Consider the following 22,084-nt stretch of genomic DNA (forward strand, 5'->3'; position numbering starts at 1 on the left):
AGTAGAGGTCAATATAAACCATCATCTCCACAAGGAGGCCTTAGAGAGGTGGATCCCCAGGCTTGTGGGAAGCTCTGGTCTGTGTTTCACTTTAGTCTATATTTAGGTATTGACCATGTTTTTTCACCAAAGGTTAAAAGCAGTCCTTAGTTTGGAACCGGTGCTCAAAAAATATTGTAAAATGATGTGATTTCCTCCAATGAACTGGAATGAGGCTAGACTGAGAAACTGTTAGGAGCTTAGCTCCTTTCCAGGGTCTACCATGCTGTCCTCCGTGGAAAAAACACAGTACTTTGGAATCAGAAACCAGGGTTAGATCTCAGGTCAGTCACTTCATAGGTATAAATTACTTAGCCTATATAAATCTCAGTTTCTTAAGAAATATTAATCATATAGATTATGGAGTAGATTAGCAGTGATATAAGGGAATGATAAGATCTGGTACACAGTAAATAGTCAAGAGCGGTAGCTACTATTACTATTATATTACATTAATGTAAACAAATCCAATATGATATTTTGTAACATATATGAAGACTATACAGAATGTAATTTTTATACTGAATTATAATTGGACAAATTCTGAATGAAAAGAAAAACAGAGGCCAAGGAAAGGCAGTATATAGTTAATAGCTTAAAGATATAATTTATATTATATAGACTTTAAGGGTTTAGAGGAGAGCAAAAATAATTAAGACTAGAGCAGAAAGGGCTGGAACTGGACCATGGAGAAGATTTGTGTAGACAAAAGGAAGATGAAAGTTCCTGCTTCACTTAATTTAGTGAAAACTGCCAATATAAAATTTTGCAAGATATCCTTGAGCAAAGTGAGGAGAACCATTTATACCAGTTGATGGCTAATTAAGTGAAAACAGTGAGTGGGAGGAAGGAGAGACAATAGCGGCCTTTAAAGCAATACAGCTCTTTAGTGACATCCATTTGATTCATGTCAGACTTCAGGCTGTATGTGGTTATAAAACCTTTCCAAATCTCTTCTGCCAGCCAGGGTTCCTTATGGCCATTACACTGTGGTACCCACAGTCAGGAAGAACAAATCTGGAGGAATGATTGCTCTGTTTTGAATGTTATATTGTGCACATCCATCAATGACAAAGTAGCATATGTACAAAACAGGGGCAGAAGATGGTGAGATGAGGAAGAGAAATTATATGTTGTCAAAATAATAAAAGAAAAGAAGAGATAAGAAGACCAAGAGAACTGGGGTTGCTGTTCTCAGGTATTTGCAAAAAAAAAAAAGAAGAAGAAGAAGATCATGATAAAGAAGGATGAACACTTTGGTTTGGGATGGTCCAACAAGCAAGCTAAGAGGAGTGTTTGGTGATTTGGAGATAGAATCAGGTACAGTGGAAGGAAGGATACCCTACTCATTACAATTTTTGCAGAAGGTAGTGAGCTATCCTGGGAAGGCATATTTCTATGCTTATAAGAAGTGGGATGAAAAAAAAAAAAAAGTGGGATGGAGTAGCCAAATAGCAGGAATACATTTAGTGAATGTGGAGATCTCTACAGGTTATTCAGGTTGTGGCTGGACTACTTAACTTCAAAGGTCCCTTTTCCAATTCTTTAGCCTTTTATAACCTGCCTTTTTAAAAAAGCAGAAATTCAGTAGAGGCCAAGGGCAGCCATCCCATTTCTATTGAAAAGACAAAGTTAAATACTATATCTTTGCTTTGATTCTAAAAATCAAAGATTAGGTTGGAGCAGATAAGCAATCAAAGCCAAGGCCCTTATCTAACTGATCATTGAGCTGCTAAATGGGGTAGAAATTGTATTCTGAAGAGATTGGTTCATGGCCTTTCCTGAGCCAAGCAACTATGTCACCTCAGAAGCACCTGCCTTGGCCACTTTGGCACCTTTCATTTCATCCCAGAATTTCTCACATATGTATGTATATTGGGGGGTGAGAGGGCTATGAAGAGGGAAAAAAATGGCAAATAGAAAATGCTTTACTATAAAATATAAAATACTTTAGCTTTTGCACTACAGTACATGGAGTTCTATTGAAGGCAACCTGACCAGATGATTTTCAAGATAAGACTGAAATTGGAACCACAAAGTAAATATAAAACCTGAAAAAATGGTGTGAAATTGACCTTGGCAGCTCCCAGTCCAGGTCACGTCCCTTTGGTCCTTCTTTACATTGTACCCACAGCACACCTGTCATCCCTTATTTGTCTAAAGTCTTAGGAATAGTTCAGTTAGAATAGACTCCTCCAAATAATAAAAATTGCAATAAATATCAATACATCAAGAATGTATGTGTACAGCTTCTCCAAAGACATGCATTACTTCATTTCTTTTTCACTATAGCAAAGCCGTTAGGGCAGATAACATCATCCTTATTTGAGAAAAATGTGGAGTGATGAGCACAAAATCCCATGGCCAGTAAGTGACAAAATCAGGAGCAGATATGTATTGATTTTTCTTCTTCTAATCTAAGTATCTTTCTACAAGACTAGATGTTAGAATGAAGTCATGTGTGTGTATGTATGTTGGGCATCTTTATTTATTTTTTATTTATTTTTATTTATTTATTTTTTTTTTGTTGGGCATTTTTAAAAATTAATACATGATGATCCATAAATGACTGACAGAGCTTCAGCGTTCCTCAAGTTTTGATTATCTTGACCTCAAAGGCAGATAGTTATTTATTGTGGAGCACAATCTTGTCCATCATCAAGTGTGTACTAACATCTCTGCTGCTGCTGTTTAGTTGTTAAATTGTATCTGACTCTTCACAACCCAGTGAACTGTAGCCTGTCAGGCTCCTCTATCCATGGGATTTCCCAGGCAAGAATACTAGAGTGGGTTGCCATTTTCCTCTCCAGGGGATCTTCCTGAGCCAGGGATCTAATCTATATCTCCTGCTTGGCAGGCAGATCCTTTACCAGTGAGCCACCAGGAAAGCTTATACTATCATCTCTGGATTTTACCAACTGGAGGCTACTAGCAAACCTCCAGTTGTGACAATAGAGGATGTATATTCCAAATATTGTCAAATGTCCCCCGGAGCAAAATCACTTCCAGCTGAGAACAACTGATTAACACCAGGTATAGTGTGTTTTAAAAGAGAAGCCCAAGCTAAATTAATTGACCTTGAGCACATATGTGTACACATGTGCATGCAAATATGGACAGAAGAACCTCCCAATGTCTTTCAGCTTTTTCCAGTAATCATACCTTCCCATCACAAGGAACAGAGGTGCTGTATTGGCTTCATTTCTAATGAGGGATGTGATTTGGATGGTGTGTAAAATGAGACTTTCACTGGCTATCAACTGAGGTGTTTTTATTTCCTCATATACCAAATGACATCATTTCCCCAACAAAGCCACACAACACTTAGCTATAGGAATCCAATAAGTCAAATTGAATTGTCCAACAATAGATATTTATACAGAAAACATAGAAATCTTTACCCTAGACCACATATCAACAAGGGTGAAAGCATCATTAGAGTCATACATTCTCCCCCCAAATTGATTCTGTTTCGCTTGCTCAGATGTTTGTCAGATTAACTTTACTAATGAATTTCCAGTGGTTTAGTCTCTCAACTATGAAGCCACAGCCTGTGCTTAATTATAGTATTTTCTTCCTAAGTCCAGGTCATTTATCTGACCATTGACAGCTAGAAAAGATTTGCTGACATGGCATCTAAATTAATCTGTCTTATTTATAAAGGACAAAACCAAAAATGCAATGTGTGTGGACATTGGTATAGAAAAGCATACACATATATTGTGCATATAGAACAGGACATAGCACTTGTCATATTTGTATTTTTATTTAAATGTATTACCAGCTCTTTTAAGCCAAAAAAATATATATTGCTACTCAATATCTGGTTAATAAAACAGTGAGGGAAGAGCAACAGGAAATATCTCTATTGTAAACTCACAATTTAAGAAAGAATTTCAAATTAGTTTGATATATTAAAAGATGCCTGAACATGTGTGAGGCACTGACTTTTGTAAAGAAAGACATAAGCACTGTACAAATACATATACACACACAGGCATACATATCATATCTCCAAAACACACAACACATCAAAAATGTTTTTTGAAAGCGTTAAGTCAATAGCTCAAAACCAAAGGAAACACTTTGTAATTTCCTGCCTCTCCCTGTATTTTTCATTGAATTAAACCATTGTTGAAGGAGTTTCGTGTCTCTCAGGGAACTAGTTTGTCCTAAATAAATCCCAAAACTAAAGTGCTCATTAATTCCATATATACTTATTACCCATATGCACAAGTGTCATTATCTCCTGATTATGTTACTGAAATGCCAAGCTGAATATATCTGAAGTTTTGCATTCTGTCCATTAAGTAAAAGAATCATGTGAAAGAACTATTAAAAACCCCCAACCAAAGTAAATCAGAATGCAAAGGATGCTTCCTGAGCACCATGCTGAAAACAGAGCCTCCACAGTGGGACACGTCTGCACACCTCCCAATAGCATTTATCCATTCTCATGGCAAAACACATTCGATTTCAGAAAATAGATATTAATTTCCATCCAAATGCCCATTTCAATTCATTATCTAGAAAGGTAAATATTCACAGAAGTGACACCCAAGTCAATATTGACCTTGGGGGATAATAAATTTTGACATTTTCCAGAATAAACAGTTCACATAGCATGCATGCACATGTAAAATTGTACCTGACATATTAACTATGAAAGAAAACTAATAATATCTCAAATTTATTATACATATAGTTGTGTGTATACATATAGTTGTGTGTACACATATATATCCATGTACATATAGCATCATAAATACTTATATTGAATTCTATTGAGAATATAGAATAGAGAGTTCCCTGGTGGTCCAGTGGTTAGAACTCAGTGCTTCCACAGCCATGGCTTGGATTTAATCCCTGGTCAGGGAACTAAGACCTTGCAAGCCATGGAGCATGGCCAAATAGATAAAGAAGAAAAATAAAGCAATAGGTCCAATTTAAACAAATAAAAGAATGGAGAGCAGGAGCATTTGGAGTTCACTCATATGTAAGTACAGTGTAGATCTAATGAATGTGATTTTCTAATGAATGGTACACTAAGGAAATGTGTATGCCTGTGGTGACAATAACACTCCAACCAGAACCAGAAACTAAGCCTGAATCCAGATAGGGTAAAACTGAATTTCATATGTGTATTTTCACAATGTCTAGTCACATTCATCAACATTAGGGAACACTAAGAGGGCCTCAATTCTGGAGCCAAATGTCCATTTCTCCCACAAGTGGGACATAGAGAACCAACTGTGGTTGCCAAAGGGGAGGTGGGTGGCAGAGGGATAGATTGGGAGTTTGGGGTTAGCAGATAAAAACTATTTTGTAGAGAATGAATAAACAACAAGGTCCCTCTGTATAGCACAGGGAACTATATTCAATATCCATAATCGATGGTGATGAACCAGAATGGAAAATAACATATGAAAGAATGTATGTATGTATTTATCTGTGTATGTACAGTCATGTCTGATTCTCTGTGGCTCCATGGACAATAGCCCACCATGCTCCTCTGTCTGTGGAATTCTCCAGGCAACAATACTGGAGTGGGTTGCAATTTCCTACTCCAGGGTTTCTTCCTAAAAGAAAATTGAAAGCGTGTCTCCTGTGACAAACACCCAGGGTGGCCTTGTGGCTGCACAGCAGCCAAGTGTTGGCCACCATTGAGCCCACTACCCCCACTTTTTCTTAAAACCTTCATATGCCTCATCACTTTTGCATGAAACTATGAACTTGGAGAGTCCTACAGTTACAGGTAAGGCAGGAGGCTTTGTGTGCTACTTGCCTGAAGAATCAGGAGAGAAGAATAGGTTGAGTGATAGGATTTTGCATCTCCTCTCCTCATATCCTACAAAGCTGTCATCTGTGCAATTTATTTTACATAAAAATTCTATATAAGATTTAATCTTAGAAACCATAGTGTTCTCCTAAAATAAGTTTTAATATTTAAGGTCTTATTGCCTGGAGCACTCCTTCTTTGGAGAGCTAGAACACAGCTCTGATTCATTGCCTCAGTGTGAATGACTTCGGGATGCTCCATGTCCTTTCCTGATGGCTCTATGGTTGGAAGAGGAAAAGCAAAGCTTCTCTGATGGTGAAGATTCTGACCATTGAACAAATTGCTTAGCCTCTTCGAACCTAAGCAAGGAGGTCTGCTAAGACAAGAAAATAGCTGAAAAAGAGGACAGAGGAGACAGAGACCTCACAACTAAGCTAAATAATAGCTCAAGTCGAAGGGACACAAGCAGGGGAGCTAGAGAATAAAGCACAGAATCCGCTGGCCTGGCTTTCCTTGTGACTGGTGATGAAAGGAAACTGGACACAATGGGTGGTTCTCTGCCTTGCAGACTCTCTGAGGCCCATAGAGTCAGTGCTCATCATGGGACCTCATCTGTGGTGAAGAGTAATGTCATTCAGCATATGCTTGTTCAAAACCATCCCTCCCATCCATCCCCACTGGGGGAAAGGAGGATGGGTGCCGGATATAGGGTGAACTCTGCAGCTTACCCCAAGGACGAGAATGGATCTCAATGTAGTCCAGTCCTTGCATTATTAGAATCTGTGATCTAAACATCACAAATAGGGGTTTTCTTATCAGCACCAACTTTAAAAAACAAACATAAAAACAGAACATCCATCTGATAAAGTCTAGGAGGGCTACAGTATGATGTAGTGCTGAAACGACTGAAATTTGTGAGGAAGGTCTCTAGGGAGTATGAGACAGGGACAGATGCATTAAAACTGGGCTCATCTAGGCTCCTCAAGACCACTATTTAATGGTATAAGCTTTAGTGAGTAAGAAAATCAACTTCCAGAAACAGGAAACTATTTGCTATGAAGACTTCTAGCTATGGGGGAAGTGCTACCAGCAAAGTTAGAATAAGATGACCTGCGCAAGGGGTAGAAATCTGTAGGTCTAGATTGATAAGGTTTTTCTTACCCTGGATCACAGAGAAGGACTAGGTCTGCAAGGCTGACCATCTCAAGTTCAAGAGTAGCTCAACCTTAGCTTTGAGTTCAAGAAAGCAGTGGGAAGAAGCACAAGCTGGAATCAAGATTGCCAGGAGAAATATCAATATCATCAGATATGCAGATGACACCACCCTTATGACAGAAAGTGAAGAACTAAATAGACTCTTGATGAAAGTGAAAGAGGAGGGTGAAAAAGTTGGCTTAAAGCTCAACATTCAGAAAACTAAGATCATGGAATCTGGTCCCATCACTTCACAGGAAATAGATGGGGAAATGGTGGAAACAGTGGCAGACATTATTTTTGGGGGCTCCAAAATCATTGCAGATGGTGATTGCAGCCATGAAATTAAAAGATGCGTAATCCTTGGAAGGGAAGTTATGACCAACTGAAGAACCTAAGCCTCCACATTTTGTTAAAGAAGACTCCATTTTAGAGTTCTGAGGAAAGAGTCTTTGGAAATCCCCTGACGTCACCCCACCAACTGCGAGCCAATTAGATCCCAGATCAGGATCGCCTGACTTTATGTTCAGGACTTATCACCTGCCCGGGAAATTCGAATTAAGCCCAGGAAATGGGAACCAATTAGAACCCAACACCTAACCCTTCCACAGAAGGTAACCAATTAGACATCTCCCAACCCAAAACCTCCCGTTTTTCAAATTTTTCGCGTGAGAATACCTTATATAAGCAGTGTAACCCAGAGCTCGGGGCTCCTCTCCTTAGCCACTGCGTCAATAACAGTGGGAGCCGCAGCTCGAGCTTGGTAATAAAAACTTTCTTGCTTTTGCATCGGATATCAGCTCCCTGGTAGTCATTGGGAGATTTTGTGACTTGGGCACAACACAACCTAGATAGCATATTGAAAAGCAGAGACATTACTTTGCCAACAAAGGTCCGTCTAGTCAAGGCTATGGTTTTTCCAGTGGTCACGTATGGATGTGAGAGTTGGGTTGTGAAGAAAGCTGAGCACCAAAGAATTGATGCTTTTGAACTGTGGTGTTGGAGAAGACTCTTGAGAGTCCCTTGGACTGCTAGGAGATTCAACCATTCCATCCTAAAGGAGATCATTCCTGGGTGTTCATTGGAAGATCTGGTACTGAAGCTGAAACTCCAATACTTTGGTCACCTCATGCAAAGAGCTGACTCATTGGAAAAGACTCTGATGTTGGGAGGGATTGGGGGCAGGAGGAGAAGGGGACGACAGAGGATGAGATGGCTGGATGGCATCACCGACTCGATGGATGTAAGTTTGGGTAAACTCCAGGAGTTGATGATAGACAGGGAGGCCTGGCATGCTGAGATTCATGGGGTCGCAAAGAGTCGAACAAGACTGAGCGACTGAACTGAATTGAGTGTGTAAAAAAGATATGGACTCTGGTGTCAGGGAAATATGGGTTATCATCCAATGTGACCACATGAAACTTATTTGATCATGGGTAAATCACCTGACTGTCCAAGTTGACTCATGTTTGTCCTAGAATGGGGAGGAATGATAACTATTGCATCAGACTGTGGGGAGGAATAGAATGAGCCCATCAGGTACAACCATTGGGATGAAGTGTATCTTTGGAAGCTCTGCTCAGGAAGAAAACATCATTTAACTTTATCTCTCATCTCTAATGTTGGGACCTTTTGATCTGGTGAATTAAATCTGGTGATTTCATTTCTTGTGACTGTTGAACAGTTCCTGATTGTTGTAGAAGGAGAAGCATTAATCTCTCCTTTAATATCCTGGTAAGCTCAGCCTGCTTCCAGTTTTCTTTAAAAAACAAAGAAACAAACAAAAAAACCCTGCCCTCATTGACCCCAATCCTGTAACTTGAAAGAGCTCATTTACTCAAAGGTAAGCTCCATGGATATGGAGTATGTTACCAGGTGACTGCCATGGGGTGGGACACAGACTCAGAGTGAAGCTGAGAAGACTTCTTACCCACAGCCCCTCCCAAAGTTCCATTTCTGTTCATCAAGTAGGCTTGTGGGTTTCCTTTCCTCATGTGAATCTATAAGCTCTTCTCACCTCCCATTATTGATTAATTATAATTTGCAGCTCACAGACAAATCACATTTAATGAGAAAGGAAGCTACCTGTTCCTAAATGAGAGGTAAGACAGGGAAGTTGTACTTCTTCATACAGGAATCCTAGAAGGCATAAATAGGGATAAAGAGCCGGAAAGCTTAGACTTGTGCCCCTGGGTGTATGCAGCCCTTTGTCATGGGTTAAGTAAATCAATTTTGCTCATCAATTTTTAACCAGATATTGTGGGAAAATATTTTTCCTGTAATTTACACATGGATGCAATATGGAATGGAATGCAGATTTGTCTGAGTGTTTAAGAAAAAATTCAAGAAATTACATGCTTCGGCAGCCATGTGAAGCTAATCTCTCAGACTCCCCTGGGTTCTGTGCACTCTTTTTTTATTTCCTGGCAAGCAGCAATTCAGTGGCAAAGTTTAAAGAGCATTAGCCTTGGCTGTAAAACAACCAAAAAATCACTAAACATTAAATGAAACAGGTAGAGTGAAAGAAGGGAGACTGAAAGGGGAGGGGGTGGGTAGAGAAGAGAGAAAGGGATAGGAGTAGAAGACTGTGGGGAAGGGAGGGAGGAGAGTGGAAGGGAGAAAGGAAGGGCATTGCAAAGGTGGAAAATTAAGCGTGAAGGGGAAGAAATGCTGAAGATAAGGAAGCAGAGAGAAAAGACTCGGGAAGAGAAGAGAGGTGCTTAATACACTGAACAAGACTAGAGTGGAGGACCCCACTGCTATGGCTTTGATTTGAAGAGATACTGTTATTTTTTGTTGTTGCTGTTTTGGGGTTATATGGACACCAATCCAATTCTCCCTCCATCAGTTGGTTTTCAATAGCAATAGGCTTTCATGACTATACAGAGAAATAAATGCACAGTAGGCATTTCATAAGTACTTTCAGATGAATGAATGATGCACTTGAAGATGGATTAGCATTTATAATTCATCAGGTGTTGTAGCAGCACCCAATTTTAACCCAACATTTACAAGAACAGAAGAACACTTGAACTAAAGATTCACCGAAAGGAGGCTTCAGCAGTAGTCAGAAGGAAAGTACAGCTCTCCTGACCAGCAGATTTAACTGCCATCTGCTCAAGTCTCCTGCAAATGGAGAGCTTAGGCTATTAGGAATACTATATATATTCCTGCTCAGGTTCACTGATTCTTTTCTGAAGGTTTGTTCAAGGATGCTTCTCCCCTAATACTGACATCTTCTGCCAGGGTTTTCTGGAGATGGTGTGCTCTTTTCTTTTCTAGGGGCAGCTCTTTTCTCCGCTTCCTTAATGAGGTTTGTAGTAAGCATTTCAGTGGCCAAAACCCGGAAGCAGAGATCATACCTGATTGCACCTTGAAGGAGACCAAGTGGGCTTTTCCAAGTGCAGTGGGTAGTAGATCTCTGTCAGGACTGCCCTCAGAAAAGTCCTTGATGGGAGGTCACGTTTGGTGACTCTGCCTACGTATTTAGCAAGGCAGCATGAGGAACCCAGGTGGCCTTGGGTCTCTGTCACGTGGAGACCAATTCTACCCACAGTCCCTCCAACCCTTTGCCTTGGCAATTACTTAGCTCTCTGATGAAGAAAGAGTGAGCCCTTCCAACTTTGCTTGGGAATGGAAATGTTCTTGTCTTTGCCCGATTACTATTGTAACTGATTTTGAGAGCATCCATGTCGGGATTCATTAACAACTATAAAAACAAGTCATGTGTGTTTTATACAGAGTAACTCTTGTTATACTGACACTGACACTACAAGGCTCATGTTAGTATCCATAGCAAATCCTGAGTGAGAGTCACATTGACCCAGAACTGTGGGACCTGTGCCCTTTCTACTGTCCTTCATCACCTCCCAATTTCCCACCTGTAGCACTTTCACCCTTGCAATACAGAGGGTCAGCCTGGGCAAAATCAGGAAGTGGGTGACACTTGTCTCGGACATTCTGAACATCCTTCCTGTTTTCCCTTCCCCAGTTCAGATCATCCTCTCCCCTTCCTTCAGACACTGGGCTCTATCTCTTCTAGAAATGTTGCTTCTGTTTCTCTTAGTCAAGTGGAGTTCAGCACAGATTTAAATTCTTATATTTGCTCTCCCAGTGAGGCTCTGTGTTTTAAGGCTTCTCTATGAAACCGAAGGCTTTCTTTCATATCTACTAATTCAGGGACCAATGGAGTTAGTAGAAGAGTTGTTTGCAGACAGATGGGTCGGGGTATTGGAATTCAGTGGGCTTTCCCAAGTGCAGTGGGTGGTACATCTCTGTCAGGACTGCTCTTAGAATAGGCTTTGATGGGAGGTTTCACATTTGGTGACTATGCCTACATATTTAGCAAGGCAGCATCAGAATGCAACAGATATTTTTCTCCCCTCTTTTCACATTTTAATATAATCAGGGAAAAGCCAACGGTATTACCCGAAATACTTGGCCACATGACAGAGAGGAGGACTGGGGAAGAGAGGAAGGATGGCAGAGGAGAGGGGACTGAACACATACATTCAGCAAACAGTGGCCTAGACTAACACCTACAAGCATCTGTCTGTTAGGCAAATCTCTTTAGACTGCTATTTGCCTCGGACTGTCTTCAGAAGGATGTATTGGCTTCCAAAGGTGGATGGTTAAAAATAATATACACCACAAGGGATGTTTTGGCATTTTCCTTCATTTTCTTTCTATCTTCAACATTGATGTTGTCATCCTTTAAAACTCAATCAATTCAGCTGATCCAAGGAACAGATGGCATTAATCAACCCCCCAGAATATGCACAAAAGCAATTAGAAATGTAGAGATATGGAATTTATGCCAGCAAATCAATTACCAATGATGGCAAATCAACCTGGCGCACCCAACTTCCCCAGTTTCTCCTTCCCTAGAGCAGCCACTGATAGTAGTTATGATCCCTGGTTTACCTCCCTACCAGAGGGGGATGAGAAGGTGGGGGATTGAGGTTTAATTGCTCCTTCCTTAATGACTAGTTCTCACTCTGCTGACAAAAACCAGCATAATTTACAGACTACAAGATGCATCAGGATGATGGATACAGACAGCATGTGCTATATGGTGTCATGCAAATATGAAATATACTGCACTGAGAATATGGTCGTTTGGTATTCACTGAGAAGAACTTCATTTCAGAGAACTGAGCACCTTTTCTAGTACCTACAGTTCTCATTTGTCAAAAACAACGGAAGCTGCAATAAAATACATTTTAACCACAAATCTGTGCCTTCTGTGAGTTTACTTGCTCATAGATTCCTTGGTTTTGAATTTACATGATTTTCTTTCTGATTCTTTATGACCTTTGCAGGTTCTGAAACTTTCCTCCTTAGGCCCTTATTAATTATCACCTGTATTATTGTAATAAGCTCTTCACTGGTTTTCTTATGACTAGCCTTCGCTCATTTTAATTTTTCCTTTATACAGTGATTTTTTAAACACAAAAATCTGATTATGTATTATTTAATTACATGTTCAAAATATTTTGATGACCCTCTATAGTTTTCACAGTAAAAATCAAAGACTCCCATGTTATACCCACTTGTCTAGTTTTTTCTTCTATCTGTAGGCCTATGAGTCACTTGTGCAAGTAATCACTACAACACAAAAAGCCTCTAATACCTCCCTTCCTTTCCCCAGCTGGGAAGTCTGACTCGAATTCTTGACTTATATTCTGTTTCCCTCAGAGAGCCTGCATCGATGCCCCAGCCAGTTTGAGATGCTCACCTGTGCTTACCTTTGTTATAGCATTTATCACTTTGATGTGATTAAAGATTTATTTTGCTGGCTGCTCATGTATAAAGTTCCTTGAGGTCATGGCCTCTATCTTTTAATGCATATTTATTCCTCCAGCTTCACAGAACAACTTGACTTTAACAAAGAGAACTTTTTGTTGGGACTCATTTCTTCAACAAAATTTTTCAAATGAGTAACATACACAAACTCTTAACGCTTAAATCTTCTCCCAACCGCAGCATAAGAAGATGACATCAGAGACTCAGGATTATGTTATTAGGGCAGTATTGTAGGTTGGTAATTAGATAAGATCTTTCCAGTAGTTTATGACTAAAACCCCATTAAATAGAATCTAAACTTTTCTTCTTTATACTGAACAGTGAGTTATGAAGAAGCATTTTTATATCAGTATATATCTGTGTATTTTCAGACTATACAGAAAACACTCATTAAATCTGCAAAAGAAAGTTAATAAAATTAGCTTAAACTTGGTTTTACGGTCAAAGAATGGGAAGATGTTCTCTTTTAGGAACAAAGAGCCATTTGACACAGAAATAAGATCATGTCAGCAATGAACTCATGGAAATGTGCAGCCTTGTGTAAATGCAGAAGCCCACTCTTCAGCTCCAAATCCAACCAAATGATCTAAATTTCCACTCTTTCACTTAAAAGCTGCATATTCTAACATCTTCTTAACAGTTCCAAAACTAGAATAAGTAATATTTTTTATCTGAAAAAACAAACAAGCAAACATAAACCTATGCATTTCAAAAGACCTAGCAGTGGGACCATAGGACGATTTTGGTTTAGAAATGAAAAATTTTAGTTGGAACCCATTCATTTCTTCTCTCATCCATATATTTTAGGCATTGACTATAGATATTCAGATAAAATATGATAATCAGGGAAATGCACATTTATTTGGGGAGACAAGGACTGGAAATGCTATGGAAACATAGTAGTAATATACAGGGACATTTGACCTAGACTGGGGAAAGTTTGTATATTTTCTGGGGGAGGAGATGGAGAAAGTGATAGAAGATAAAAAATGTGAAAGGACATTCTCAACCAAGTAGACAGACATATGCCAATAAACACAAAAAAACATGAGAAAGCATGGTTTGCCTGTAGAATACAGAATCCCGGAAACTGGAAATTATACAATATGGGAGGAGTAATTTGGATGAAATTTATAGTATTAGGCAGAGCCTGTTCAGGATCAGCCCAACACTGAGAAAGGAAGCTTATACCTGCTATTTAATTAATAGTTTTGTCTGACATCTATTGACTTATAAGACATGATACCAACAGAGATACCTTTTTATGGTATTGTGTATGTATGTGTGTTTGCACACACATCACATCTTCAAGGCTATATCCTTTCCTTATCAAGTTTTAACCTGAAACTTGTAAAAGAAAAACAGAACATCTGGTGTTCATCCAGATATAAGGCTTCCAATCTTTGACTATTGCAATGTCTGGCATTTTGCATCAAATGTAGATTAAGGAAGAGCTCAGGAGCTGGTTCTGGTGGAAAGAGCTGCCTCCGCGGCCTTTGTTATGAATAGAGCTGCAGAGTCTAACTACAGAGATACCAAGGCAACTTTCTTCAGATGCACACACAGAGACCCCATCAGAATGCATGGGGATTAATTTCATATCTTGTGAAAAGTTTGATCTTTGGAGATAGACAGATACAGGTCCAGATCCTGATTGTTTTCATTCCTTGAGTTTATGATCTTGGGAAAATTATTAATGTCTGTTAACCTTACATTCCACTCCAGCACTCTTGCCTGGAAAATCCCATGGATGGAGGAGCCTGGAAGGCTGCAGTCCATAGGGTTACTGAGGGTCGGACACAACTGAGCGACTTCACTTTCACTTTTTATTTCATACATTGGAGAAGGAAATGGCAACTCACTCCAGTGTTCTTGCCTGGAGAATCCCAGGGATGGGGGAGCCTGGTGGGCTGCCGTCTATGGGGTCGCACAGAGTCGGACACAACTGAAGCGACTTAGCAGCAGCAGCAACCTTAAATTTACTCATCTGTAAACCAGATTTAATAAAGTCTACCTAGCTGTGCTTCCTTGCCAAATTGCATGAACACAGCACATGGATTGGGAGATACTAAGTCCATAGCAGCTAGCAGCTAGTAGGAATTAAAACTCTATTATGTTGTTATTCAAAGTATAATTGCTTAACAGTTTTGAGTACTATCATCCCAGAAGTGTCTAATGAGAACCCTGAAACTTCAAAATAAAGCCTTTTTGAGTGAATGATATTTGTACTCTAACCTTTCAGGTAACTAGACCATCTCCCCACTGTCCTACATGACAAGGATAATTAGGCTTGTATATATAGGTCATATTTCAGCAGAGTTCTGGCATACAAGATAAAGAGCTTTTTGTTCACCAACTAAAACAAAAATTTTAGGAACATTTTTAATGATATCACATTATTTTGTTTTGTAACAGACGGGCACGCACTGAAAAATAAAGCAATCTAGTAAAGGAAAACTGGGTCCCATTAAAGAAAGGAAAGGCAAGAGAAGCTGGGAAAAGAAAAGTGCAATTTAGAGGACAGTCAGTCATTCATTAGAATAAGAATAAGATGTGGGGGTGAGTTAAGGTGATTCTTCCAAAAACTGACTTTTTAAAAGTATATACCCTTGTATGATAATTGCTAGTGCAGGTTTTCTGTTTTCCAGTTGTGGAAATATGAATCTGGTTTGGAGACGGGGATAATGTGAAGAGAAAGGGGAAAGAATTTATCTGGATAGTCAAAGACCAGCCCATTCAACCACAGGAAAATCTTCAGGACTCTTGCAAAGGAGCAATATAATGTTTCTTTCACTTCTGATGACTGCAATGTAAATGCCACAAAAAAGTAAATGGCAAACACTCTCCTGCTAAAAAGAATCTAGTCTTTGTTTATTTATAATATTATGTATTGATTGGGTTTGTGCATAAGCTTCAGAAAACTCAAGGTACAGTGCGTCTCTTTATTTGAAGATCTTTAGGAATATGATTGACATCTTCCTATATTTTCGATAAAGTTCTGCCTGTGATGAAAGTAGTAAAGAGTTTCGATTTCTCTCTCCTGGCTGTTATCTGTGTGGACCTAATATGTAGCAACAAAGAGAAAAGATGCTTAGAGATCATTCAAGTGACTGGTCAGAATTAAGGCTCTTTATAATCAAGTAACATCCAATTATTGTAAAATAAGGTGAACAGTGACCCTAAAAGTGTCCCCTGCATTCCTCTTGTCTTCTGAATGCAAGCATGTCTTTTAACATACCTGTTTGAAGAATTTCCTCTGTAAAATTTGAGCTGCTATTCTATTTGGGAGTAGATACATATCTCAGTTGCTATTTTACAGCTAAGCTGTGAGAACAGAAATGATGCATCACCTGATGGGTGTTTGACATCTTAGCTGTGGCATAACTAGGGCTAGAACTTCTGTCATTTCAAAATCCTAGTTTCATTCTAACCAACTATCAAGTCACGTCATTTCTTCTTATGTCAAAGGAGCTGATATTATATGTAAAATGTTTTTTTCATTTAACACTGGCTTATCATATTTACATTTGAAATTAACTAATTCCCTCAGGGTAAACCCAAAGGAAGTAATGTAGCTGTTTAATATCCTGAAAATCCGAAATGGGGGAATTTCCAGAGTTTTTATTACTGGTTGGTAATTACGTTCTCTGCACAGATTCATATTATCTATACTGTAGCTGGCCTTCTAACCTGACTTTATTTTAATTTTGTTTAATTAGAATCCCAGGGATGGGGAAGCCTGGTGGGCTGCCGTCTCTGGAGTCGCACAGAGTCAGACACGACTGAAGCGACTTAGCAGTAGCAGGAGCAGCAGCATAAGACCTATAATTGGGCAAGAATTCATTTTTCCCTTGTACTTAAATGCCCAAGTTTCGGTCAGATTATGAGAAAACTAAATACACACAAACAGTACCAAAAATAATAAATTGTTGCCAGAAGATTAGAAACAATTAAAAGTTGTTTTTAGTTGAACAAGGTTCACAAGTATACCATGGAGCATCTTGGGTAAATAATCCATTTCCAAGAGTACTGTCACAAATGACTTGAAGTATTATTTCAAAATATAGAAATAATAATCCTGGGGGAAAATCCTCCAAATTATCTATAAACTTACAAAAATTGACAATTTAAAAGATTTCTCTTTGTCAATATATGCATATAAATGTTAATAGGCTGTAGCTAAAAAATAAACAAAAGCACTATAAAAAATGGATTAAGTATGTGGACAAAGAAGTCTGGAAGAATTGTGGAATGTTAATTTTTTTTTTTTTTTTTTTCCTTAGAGGTTCTGCATCACAGGTTTGGAAGACCACCAGAACTGAATTCAAAGTAATTTTCTGCTGCTATTCTATTGTTCACTGAATTAATACATTTTGTTTGGCAAAATAAAAACATTTAACATTACTATTTAAGAACACTAATCCCCATATATTTAGCAAGCAGCATGCATTCAACTGAAATGCTGATTGGAAATAGGGAAATTACACTGTCAGTGATGAAATACTAAAGCTCATTATCACAAGGTTTTATTTTAAATGCCTAGAATTAGCTTTATTGCTGCATCAGTAATGATAAGCATGAGCCTTAAGTCATACCATTTAGGTTTTATGAACATTATTGTAACATTAACTATAATTCAGTTAATTTACAGAAAAACTCATCCTATGTTTTTTTTTTTCCTTGCTCTTAAGATGCTACATAAGGAAGCCCAAACCATATTTCTCTAGAGCATGTTCTATTTATTTCACCCTTATTCCTCATTTTTTCTTCATAGATCTTCAAAATATTAACTGTTTTCAGATAGGTGTATGTGCTAGAGGAAAAGCACAGCTATTTCACTGCCACACCTTGCATCATTAGGACAATACTGACCTCTAGTGTTCTAGGAGCTAGAAAAGAAAGCACCATGCCTAACTTCCTCTTACTGAACCAGTTAGATGTTTTTCTACAGCACCATGGGAACAATTTTACTTACAAAAGAAAAAAAAAAGGGGCGGGGGGAGCAGGAGGATGTGGGGAGAAGAGGAGGAGAAAGAGGAGAGAAATGTTATATTTCACCCTGTCCTTACCTATTCTCTGAAATAATTTCTGAACTAAGGCCTTTTGCTTCCTTCCCTTTAAAGAGGCTGACCTCTTCAGTATACCTTTGAAATACAGATTTTATAACAAAAATCTTTATAATCCATTTCCACTAACTATCAGTTTCAGAGCCCCATAACTTCCAATCACAGATAGGAGCACTGGGTCAGCTTTGGATCATTATCAGTAAACATTTTCCAATTGTTTTCCCTTGAGGTACTGAGTATCTCTTTCTTAAGGACCTTTTGGATTAAGAGGGTGGAAAGTGAGGTAGAGAAACTTGTAAGTAGTAAGTGGCCTTCCTACTCTTCTCTAATAGTGATGGTTCACACCACAAAAATAAGAAAAAAGTATCAGAACAGTTCGAATTTGGTTAGATATTACTGAGGTTCATGATGAAGTTAGTAGATAAGGCAGGAAACCCAGAACCTTGAGGAAACTTAATAAACCATCTTTGGAAACAACACAGATGGCTTAATTGCATTATTTCTTCATTTAGGAGTTTCCAGAGCTGGAAAAACTTCCCTTTCTCTGCCTAGAGAGGCAGCTGAGCAATTGAGCTTGCACCTCTGATGGCTCCAGCTATTTATTCAAGTTTGACCAGCTGAGTTCTTTAAATACACAGTGCAGGTGGCGGATCCCCAGGTGTCCAGCTTTCCTGCCTATTAAATTAAATGCCTGCACTTGCCGAGGTTAGAGCTTGGATGGCAGAGTGTACACTTAGTGCATACTCATTATGTGTTCTTTGGCACAAAGATTTTGGGGGTGGAGTGTGCATCAAAGCTCTTTCTCCTATAACAGGGGCAGCCATTGGTCTTGTGGTTTGACTACATCGGCCCATGACTTTTAGGCCCAAACTCCCAACCCTATTAAACAGATGACCATTGGTTGTAGGGTATCCCAACTGGAGCCTTCTGCCTAGGGGAGAGCTGAAAGCCATGGATCGGGAGGCACAGGGCATACTGCAAATCGGAGCGAGGCAGCCGCATTCAGAAAGGAACCGCTGTCACCGAGTGCAGTGGCTGGGAGCGACTCTGTGTCTGGAAGATCAGCCCCCATTCCTACAGCCAGAATTGGGGACCCTTCCCGGGAGAAGCTCTGGCTGAGATCAGGCAGGTAGAGAACTCGGAGCTGGCGGGAGGCTGAGGCAAGAAAATCTTCCCTTCTCCCCCGAACTTTCCGATTCGGGAAGAAGGGCAGAAAATCCAGAGGGGCTGGCTCCTTCGAGCTCTGCTAACTTTTGGGATGGTTAGAGAGATAGAAACACACCAATCAGCATTTTCCTCCTTTTCCTCTGCTCAGAGCAGACACAATTGAACACGCTTGGACAGTTGAGTGTCTTTCCAAACGCCAGGGTCTCCCACCTCACCTACCCGCCCCAAGCTCCTGGTACTCACAATTTGCCGCTGTTAATCCTAAATGCCACAAGCCGGAAAAGAACAAAGTGAAAACGCTGGTCAGCCGTGGTCCAGAATCCATTTCCCCCGAGTAAGAGGTCCCTCCCAATTGAATTCCAAATTCGCAGGCGCCAGCCGCGGCTTCTTTCTCTCTCTCTCTCTTCTCCTCTGCACAGTCTGACCCCCACCCTCCCCCCCGTGGAGAGGCACTCGAGGCTTCACTCCATCCCTTGTCCAAACGCTCTACTGGAAACCGTGGTGGGGGTTTCTTTGGAGGTGCAGATGGAGATACTGTCCCCGCAACTGCCGCTGGCTTGCACTTCCCTTCCTCTCTCGCCTCTTCCTCCTCGTCCCCCCTTCTTAAAGGTGCAAACCCGACCCAAAGCCACAGCAGGCGCCGAGCTCGCTGGACAGCCGAACGCACCTCGCTAGCCACTAGAGCTGGAATCAGCACCCGGGCGGCGGACAGCTCCTTATAGGCGAATGGGGCGCGCGGCGCCGCCCCCGGCCAGGCCCGCCCGGCTCTCTCCTATAAGAGAAGCCTGGGCGGGTCTTCGCCCCGCTCCGGCGCGTTCCACCCCGACCGCCAGCCGCCTCGGTGCGCGCAGGCTACCTGGAGGGGACCGGGGAGGGACCGCACATCTCCATCTCTGCCTCGGTCTCTCTGGTTCCCCTCGTTCCCTGCCCCCCAATGTGGGGGATGCTTAAAAGCATTGAAATTTAAACCAGGTTTTCGAAGAACGTTACTAAAGGGATACTAACAGGAGTTGGAAGACAGAACGCATTAGCAAGAGGGAATTGCCTTTGGAAAGCTTGACAACGAGATGGTTTTCTTTCTTTTCTTTTCTTTTTTTTTTTTAAGAGGCGAGGGAAGACTTGAATTATTGAATTACGCGATTGAATTTGCCCCGGGTTTGTTCTCTAGAATGGAAGGCTGACTGGCATTGGTAATATTGGGATTTCTGATATAGCGGTTTAACGTGGTCCCAACCCCGCACCCATCTCCCATCTCCCGTGGCTCATCCTTTGACGGCGGACCAGGTCTGCGTGTCCCTCCTCGCTGTTGGCACGTAGCTTTGGGCAAGTACCACAAGGTGTTTGGTGATTTCGGTTCCGGAGTCCAGGAGGTTCCTGGCATCTGAGAGAGAGGGGAAGACAGATCGGGTGTGGTAGATGAGAGTCAGGGTGGGGGTCCTAGTTGACTCATAGGAGTCTAGATCTTAAAGCTTCTCTGGATAGGATTTAAATTTAAAAAGATGGGAAAATAGTAGTTTTGGTTTCTTCCTAAAGGCCCCCTATTAGAAACCCTGGTTTTATCTTTGACTTCTAGTTTACAACTGGGATTTCTCCTGCTTGCCATAAATCAGCTTATTTTGTTTTTATTGGAAGCCGTCAGAAAACTGTCAAACCTTAACAAAATGAGGAGCCATAATGATTTCTACTTGAGGTTATAATCACATTAGGGATGGAGTCACTTCAGAGGAAGTTGATGTCTCCTTTTTCCTACCCCTCCCCCACCGTTTCCCTCAGCAATAACAAATATGCAGACTTATTTTACACAGTTGATTCCTGACAACCCTCGGTCCTCAGCCGCCAGCTGCACAGCTACGGCAGGTTGAGCTGGGACTCAAACAGCTTCTGCATGAATCCTGAAGTTAGCCTTGTACTTTTGGTTAGAGCTGGACTCACATCATTGGAATATTAATCTATAGTTGAATGAGAATTGGGTTAGCGACACCCTTACTTTATTATAGGGAGAAGAATTCCGAGGTCCTCTCATTTGTAAGTAAATGATCCTCTTGTCTCTAAGCTTCTACCTGAAAATAATTGTGTTAGTTTTTAGATTTTTGGACAACCAGAACACTTCTTCAGGACAGACTGCAGTTGTGGGAGAAAGGCCATGACCAGGAGATCACAAAATACCAAAGAGAAAGAGATCCAAGAAGCTGTTCAGTTGGCAGGGGTCTGAGTGAGGAGGGGGCTGGGTTTCTAAGTCGAGAAGCATGGGTTTGCCTTCTCCTATTGAAATCCAGGATTCCAGGTTTAAAAACACCTATGTGCCTAGCTTAAGCATACTATAGTCTAGAAAAACTAGGAACTATTGTCCAGATTTGCATGTTCTTTAATATTTATATGACCTTAAAATAAATAAAAGGGTAAAAATATATTTTAAGTCCCTTCTGTATTTTTGCCTGATCCCATATTTAGAAGTAAACACTTCCCTTCCTGTTCACTGTTTTTATATTTTAGAAAACATATTTACATTGCTGAACAATATATAGTATTGCTTAGATTGTCTTTAGCCAGTACATAAATGGCATCATACTTTTCCATTTTGTACCTTGCAATTTACTCAACAACTCACATTTTATATATGTATATATATATACATGCACATATATATTTAATTTATGCATTTCAATACAAGTAGTTATAATTATTTCAACTGCTATATTTTATTTTATGAACATGCCACAATTTATTCCTTATCTGTTAATGAATCTATAGGTTATTTCCAGGTTATTCTCAATATAAACTATGCAATCTTATATTGGTCTCTTCGTATTTCTCAATTATGTGCTTAAAAGTAAGATTTCTGGATTGTAGGAAATGCTTATCTTCAACTTTAGTAGGTATTGCTAATTGTTTTATAAAATGTTGCCAATTCTTACTCCCCTCCCCACCAGCAGTGAGTGAGATTTACCCAGCTCCACATCTTTACCAACATTTCAAGACCTCTCTTTTTATAAATGAGAAAATACTACCAGAGAATACAGTTCTTTGTTCACTG

General features: G+C 40.0%; 1 protein-coding gene across 1 annotated transcript in view; it reads right to left on the bottom strand.

Moving 5' to 3' along the window:
• Positions 1 to 19,443, bottom strand: part of CNTNAP5 (contactin associated protein like 5) — a 1,089,942-nt gene extending 1,070,499 nt beyond the window's left edge. Inside the window, exon 1 of the mRNA XM_018061606.1 lies at positions 19,294 to 19,443. Coding sequence (XP_017917095.1) covers positions 19,294 to 19,375 — 82 coding nt within the window. The 5' untranslated portion in view covers positions 19,376 to 19,443. The remainder of the gene's footprint in view (positions 1 to 19,293) is intronic.

Source organism: Capra hircus, chromosome 2 (assembly GCF_001704415.2).
Source record: "Capra hircus breed San Clemente chromosome 2, ASM170441v1, whole genome shotgun sequence".
NCBI classification, from domain to species: Eukaryota; Metazoa; Chordata; class Mammalia; order Artiodactyla; family Bovidae; genus Capra; species Capra hircus.